Source organism: Lygodium microphyllum, chromosome 16 (genome assembly GCF_053477565.2).
Source record: "Lygodium microphyllum isolate KBCC chromosome 16, Lygodium_microphyllum_v1.1.10, whole genome shotgun sequence".
Lineage (NCBI taxonomy): Eukaryota > Viridiplantae > Streptophyta > Polypodiopsida > Schizaeales > Lygodiaceae > Lygodium > Lygodium microphyllum.
In genome coordinates this window covers 53,569,401-53,576,705 of record NC_141150.1, presented here as the reverse complement: position 1 = coordinate 53,576,705, position 7,305 = coordinate 53,569,401, and the positions used below count along the sequence as shown (strand labels likewise).

At 36.7% G+C, this 7,305-nt stretch overlaps 1 protein-coding gene across 1 annotated transcript; it reads left to right on the top strand.

The window, feature by feature from the left end:
• The first annotated feature begins 367 nt into the window (after positions 1 to 367).
• On the top strand, positions 368 to 4,673 carry LOC148022833 (aluminum-activated malate transporter 14-like). Its single transcript, XM_087695133.1, has 6 exons — positions 368 to 1,179; positions 1,553 to 1,693; positions 1,841 to 2,113; positions 3,361 to 3,476; positions 3,647 to 3,793; positions 3,939 to 4,673. Exons 1-6 carry the CDS (start codon positions 864 to 866, stop codon positions 4,572 to 4,574), a joined length of 1,629 nt encoding a protein of 542 aa, XP_087551259.1. The 5' UTR covers positions 368 to 863; the 3' UTR covers positions 4,575 to 4,673.
• The last annotated feature ends 2,632 nt before the right edge of the window (positions 4,674 to 7,305 follow it).

Sequence of the window (7,305 nt, the reverse complement as noted above, 5' to 3'; positions counted from 1 at the left end):
ATCTTAAGAAAGAATTGTACGATATGTAAAGAATATGATAAAGGTATACAAATTGGATTGATAAATTTGACCACCCATCTTAAGAAAGAAGTGAAAGATATGTAAAGATGTGAATCCGACCACAATAGTACATAGATGTGATGGGCTTGCTGGCCATGTCTATGACAAAAGGGCGAATCTTGGGCAATTCTACCCTAGAAAAGTTCTACATATATATATATATATATATAAGACTTTAACCTAAATCATATATATACATAGAACTTTAAGCTAGGAAAGTAATCTATATATATACACACACACACATTAACCTAAATCAAACTTATTTAAATTCCACCATAGGAGTTGTGGTTACCATCCCGATATCCACAATGATCGGATCATCTCAAAAAACTCATGGAGTGGGTTGTGCGTTATCAACCGAGCACTCGGTAGTGTTTATGGGGTAGGTGGACAGTGCCGGCTCCCCGCGGCGCCTTACGTGGCAGCATGGCACGAGTTGGCGGGTTAGCCGTCCTGAGGCGCTACCGCCACCAGACGGAGCTGGCAGATCTTATTATACTGTGGGTTCTTGTGGCATGTTTCATCTGTCCCAGTACTATTTATCGAGACCTGAGCCTCTGTCAGTTTTTAATCTCTGGTGGCAATTCGTAAAACATGGGAAAGTCGTGAATTTTCTGTGGCGGGCGTCGGTGGAGTGACAGGCAATCTGGCGAGCTCCTTTATGCTGAGATAGATTGGCATTTGGTTGTCTCATCAGATGGGTTTTGCTATATGAGAGAGAGAGAGAGAGAGAGAGAGAGAGAGAGAGCTCTTCTGCTGGCTCTTCATCTTGATCCTCTCTTCTCTCTAATCGATTGATCATGAATATGGCAACCACGCAGCAATTGGCACCACCTCAGGATCAAACCTTGCCTGCTAGCCACATTCCTCCTCCTCCTTCTCCTCCTCCTCCTCCTGCTCCTGCTCCTCCTCCTCCTCCTCCTCCTCCTTCTTGGTTTTCCCGAGCAATGACCCTCCTTCTCAACAACCCTCGAAGGTGCATCCACTCCCTGAAGGTCGGCCTGGCCTTGTCTCTCGTCTCCACAGCCGTCCTACAGGAGGATCTCTTCAATCGACTCGGCAACAATGCGATCTGGGCCGTAATGACAGTGGTGGTGGTCTTCGAGCTCACAGCAGGTTTCTTAGCTAATACCTTCAAATAACCATCGTTAAAGCTGTAATTATTGTTCTCATTATTGAAGCTCTAATTACTGTTCTCGTATTGATGATCACCTTAAAGCTAAATAAAACTACTTGTCATCACCTTAAAGCTAAATAAAACAAAGTGGTTTTTAGATAAACTTCCACTATAATTGTATCCACATTGTGAATTACTGCAACAATATCATGAGCTTTTACGGAGGGGGGGTTGGATGTATGTGGAGGGGTGAGTTGGAATCCTAACGACAAAACAATCCTGAATTGCCTTGGCACATTAAAAGGTTATATTTTACTCTTAAAAAGAGTAATAAAATGAATCTCCCGCTGATTAATCAAAGTTCCCATGCAGGCGCAACGTTATGCAAGGGATTCAACAGAGCGTTCGGGACGCTGCTTGCTGCAACGTTGGCATTGGGAGTGGAGTATCTGGCGGACCTGGCGGGGCCAGGCGGCGAGCCGTATGTGGTGGGAATGTCTGTATTCATAGTGGGTAATAATACGACCATTAATCGTATGGTTTCGTATAATTCTTCCAGCGTCAGCTGGTTTGCAGGCTATGGATAGTTGGTATAAGCAGTCCTAATATGGGGACGTGATGATAGAAGATATCATGGGGGCGGGGGGGTGTGGTTCGCAGGTGCGGTTGCGACGTTCGTGCGCTTCTGCGAGCCGTTCAAGAGCCGGTTCGACTACGGCGTGCTGATATTCATCCTCACCTTCAGCCTCATCATCGTGTCGGGGTACCGCGTCAGCAACAACCTGGGCTTGGCCGTGTCGCGCTTCCTCACCATCTTGGTGGGCGGGGCCGTGTGCCTTGCCATCAACCTCCTCATCTACCCCATATGGGCCAGCCACGACCTCCACAGCATCATCTCCAACAACTTCACCAGCTTGGGCTCAGCTCTCGAAGGTAGCCTTGGCATGTGAATTGTTACATTTCAAAGAAAACTTATAACCTTTTCTAATTATAATATCATGAAAACACGGTTTTTTAATTTTAAAATATAACATTATTCTAATTATAATCATGAAAACGCTCGTAAATCCTAAGGACAAATCAAAGTGAGAGACTCTCTCTCTCTCTCCCTCCCTCATTTGATTGGTTGCCCAAGTTTGCTATTTGTAAGTGATTTGGAAGGCCTTATAGGAACTTCCTTTTTCTTCTTGAAGAGGTACTAGTTTTCTAGGTTTACTACCCTAAAGCATACAAGGATTTTAGAAATTCCCACAGGTTAGTGAATGAGAGGCAAAGATGATAAATAGCTGTTTCTTAGGTTACCATCTAGATAGTTTGGCATGACTATTGACACAATGTAGGGATGAAAAGTATGTTGGCAACCATAAATGAGGAAATATTACATTCTTTATCCTAGAAGCAAGTTGATATGGTAGATGAAAAATTTTTGTAAATTAGACATCTCTTCAGTCACTTGCTTGAAACTAACTTGTTTCCAAGAGGTGTATCTAAGTGCTAACTCAGCTCAGGAACCATCATCAATTGATAATTGGCAAATAATCACTCTTTATAAGGCTTGCAATGTTGTAGAGCTCACCAAGTATGGACCTTCATAACAAGTCATGTGAGAGGATAGCAAAAGAAACATGTCCTAGCCTACCTATATTAAGATTAACATTTCAAATTGATATTTATGCTTTCTATGTGATGGCCATTGGACTAAGTTGGTACCTCATGTCTTCCACCTATATTCCAACTCATGTATCTCCAAGGGATAGATTATTACTTTTGTTTCCCATTTGTAGACAAGGGACATTGTAAAGCAAGCAATTTATTGTTGGTGTTGTTTGTCTTGTTTAGAGTTACTCATGAAAAGAGAGCTTTGATACACAAAATATTGTAAGGTTCACATTAATAATTACCTTGTAGTGTTAATAACAATCACTATAGCAAGATGTAATTCGAAATATCATCTTCTTTATTAATTAGTGATAAGTAGGTACATTGACTAGAAGTGTATTTTTTAGAATATGTTAAGTATTTGAAACATGATCATACTCTCTCTTAAGTAGTGACAATAGCATATAGTATGAAACATGATCATACTCTCTCTTAAGTAGTGACAATAGCATATAGTATGATGCATTGTTTCCATATAATTCTTTCAAGCCTTATTTTGAGGTGAAATCTTATTTTGATAGATTGTATCAAGGTGTATTTTGAAGGATCAATGATACATGTTGACTCTAATGAGGAGGATTCAATGTACAAATGCTATAAAGAAGTGCTATTATCAAAGTCTTCAGAAGAGTCTTTGGTACAAATCTTCAACTTTGTATGCTCAACCTTTTTTCAATATAGGAAATAATCATGATTAGAGCTAGTATTCATGCTATTTGTTGATAATTTTTGCTATTGTTTTCACTATTGCAATTACCTTTGAAAGTTTACTTTATTAACATCCTCTTTGTTGCCAAACTTTTGGAGGCCAATTTTGCTTTGTGGGAACCAAGAATATGTTGTTCAATCGGCCAAAAGGGTGTTTGGAAGCAATATGTTGAAGTTGGTGATATGTTGCGCAGTTGTGCTTACACAGTGGCATCCTTACATGGCTGTCTCACATCTAATGTGCTGGTATGTGATCATATTTCATATTTTCTTGAAATTTGCACATTCTTTTTGACACATAGCGCAACATAATAAATAACATTTAAATTTTCATGATTGGAATTCTTTTAAAAGGTTATATCTAAGTTTTTCTAAGCAAACATCTCCACAGGCCCCCTTATGCTTACGAAAGGTCTTCTCCGACCATTGTTTGAGCATTGCATTGCAATCTGCTTCATTGGTGAAGGAGTTGGGTCAAAACATAAATAGAAGGGAGAGAAGTAGGCCTAGGGAGGAGATGATGGGCTCCTTATGTCGAAAAGTGGAGAAGCTTAAGGAAGATATCAATGCATACCCACATCATTACATCCATTTGCAAAGATGGGCATTGGTAAAAGAATCAAGCTCTCCTAACTCTAAGAACTTTGATGAAGGATCATTGATTGGTTATGAATCCAATAAAAAATCTATGTTTCTACATGATTCTAAGCATAAGAACTCCTTTCGATTGATAAACAATGTGGTAAAGCATTCTAATGATTTCAATAATGAGGATTTTGAGAATCTAGAGAGAGGGTATGATGTTGGAAGTGTAGAGAGAGGATCTTTGACAGATTTCTTATCTATAGCAACCATTGCTTTCTTACTTATCGACCTTGTTCCCAAGTTAGGGCATTTAGTGGATGCAGTGAAGAGCTTAGAGAAGATGGCTCGTTTTACAAAAGTTATAGGAGACAAAAGAGCTCTTTCAAAGAATTCCATGGACAAGTCATGTTATGATTCTATCACAATTCATATGGCTGAGTGATTTATGGTGAGATTATGTTGTATGTCATTGTTGAAGAAAGGCAATATTATCAAAACATACTTGTACTTTCAAATTTGGTCACTTACTAAAATGTTCCATGCACACATGTTTTACATAATCATTGCATGAGTCAATCTTGTCTTACTAGGCATTATACTATGTAAACAATCAAAAGGATCAAGTTATTAATATATGTGGTCAAGTAGATTTTCTCCTAAACATTGAGAGATTTAAATAGTGATAGCAAGATCCTAATGTAGATAATATATTCATATGTAATCTATATTGAAACTAATGTGTGGAACTCCTTTTCAAATGAAGGGAGATGTATATTGATCCTTGGTTTACTTTGGACTTTTTAGCATTCTTGAACATTTAATGTTCCTAAATATTCTAGATTATGCTTCTATACATATTCATCAACTTATTAGCCAAAAAACATGCATATATATATATATATATACATATATACATATATATATATATATATACATATATATACATATATATACATATATATACATATATATATATATACACACACATATATATACATATATATGTGTGTGTGTGTGTATATATATATATATATATCTACATATATATATATACACATATATATACATATATATATGTGTATATATACATACATATATATATATATATATATATATATATATATATATATATATATATATATATATATATATATATATATATATATATATATATATAAAGAATTTGCATTGTTTTGAAATCCACATATGTGATTCTGTTTAATCATTTAAGTATTGTAGCATGCAACATCCAATCTTGCTCATTTGAAAAGATGTGACTTCTAAAATGGGACTTGTAGATAAAAACAAAATGCGCAATTTTTCTTCCCATTCTAAAGAGGCTTTGTCTACAACCATTAAGCTAGCATGAAAATAAACATAATCACAATTGTATGAAAATAAGGTAAACATGACACGCAACAGCTAGCAAGAAAATGAAACAATGCCATGAAGCTTAGTGTTGAACATCGCAAGAATTGTGCTCTTTTCATTCAAATAGTGATAAAGCTTATGCAAATAAAATGAAGCTATGGAAAGACTTATGCTCTTTTCATTCAAATGAGTAAAAGTGTGGTGGATCTACTGTTTTTCATACCAAGAAAAGCTGTCAAGTCTAATTCTTAGGTAGAAAGATCTATAGTGGGTTCAAGTCTACATCATGAAAATGAAATCTATATCTATATAGCCATCCAACTTATGTGAAAACATGAGAGTTTCTATGACTATCTCTACATGATTTCATGTCATGAAGCTTCTTGCTAATCCATCTTTTAAGTGTACCGGGCTTAAAACATATCCACTTGATGAATGTTATAAAAATCTCCAAAATTGATTGAAGTCCATTCCTTCAAATGAAGGGAGTAGGGTTGCCTAAATTTTTCCCTATAACCTAGAGCACACAACCTTAAGATTTCCAAATAGTAAAGTAGTACAAAGTGTAATCATGAAAGAATAGTAAGAGCTAGAGTCTAAAGGAGCTTCACGACTATTAAATCAATTAAATCTCCATCTTCCATGCAATGGACAATGTCAACTCCATGATATCACATCTATCAGTGCCCCCATCAAGAAGCCCGTTCTATGCACATTTGAGGTAATTTCGATATTCCCTTATGTAAAAATTGACCTTTTAATTGAAGGATATTTATATCTACATTATTTTCTCTTGGAATTTAACCACTCTCTAAATGGAATATTGTGCATGGATGCATCCCCTATATATTTATAGGTATGTTGGGACCTAAAACAGACTCAATTATGGCTCCCTCTATCTCAAGAACACATGAGCCTCTAAAACCTAAAACAATCATTGCAGCCCTACAACCATGAGTGGTTGATACAAGAAAAATGAAGTGATGTTGTGTCTCTCCTTTTGCAATCATCGTATAGCCTCTATTCCTATCCTTTATGAGACATCTATTTCCTTCAAATTCAACTTTGTAGTCCCTTTCAACCATAGCACCACATGATAACAAGTTCTTTGTCAAGAAAGAAACGAGCAAAGCATCATTCACTTCAATCTTGTTTTTCTCAAACATCGTGTGAATATCTCCTTTTCATGCAATTGCAATATTTGCAATACTATCAGTAGTGTACACTATTAGACTAGCATTTGTAGATAGATAGTTGAAAGAGCCCTAATTAATCCCTACCACCATTGGAGTGCACCACCACTCGAGCGCATATCCACATTATATCCTTGATGCCACACTTGAGCTCAACTCTATTATTCACACTACAACTCTTGACTCCTCAACCACATCAACTTCCAATCACTTGAATCGTCAATCAAGTACCCCCACCATCCATCAACCTTTAATGACCCCTTGAGGATTTCACTTGGGGAAATATGAATGCTTATAAGAGTTCAAAGAGAGATACTTTTACTATTCAAAATTTTAGAAATGTATTTATAGGATGGAATATGGTATTATCCAATGTCCTAAATTTAATAGGTGAAGCACCATGCTTACATAAGACCCCCACACTTCATGGATTTCAAAGCTTTCAAAAGTTGTCAAAGGAGCATGGCATTGCATAAGCAATATGGCATCATATTATCCCTATGGAACTACTCATGTGCATCTTATAGGTATTGTACGTAGAACATCACTTATCATAGCAAGCCATCATGCAATGGAGAGGTCCATTTATTCAAATGTGAGAATAGTAGT

Excerpts from the sequence above, each read along its gene's own strand:
- LOC148022833 (XM_087695133.1), top strand. The coding sequence starts at position 864 with ATGAATATGGCAACCACGCAGCAATTGGCACCACCTCAGGATCAAACC. Across the intron at positions 1,180-1,552 it reads GGTCTTCGAGCTCACAGCAG|GCGCAACGTTATGCAAGGGA; the intron begins GTTTCTTAGCTA and ends GTTCCCATGCAG. Across the intron at positions 3,794-3,938 it reads GTCTCACATCTAATGTGCTG|GCCCCCTTATGCTTACGAAA; the intron begins GTATGTGATCAT and ends ACATCTCCACAG.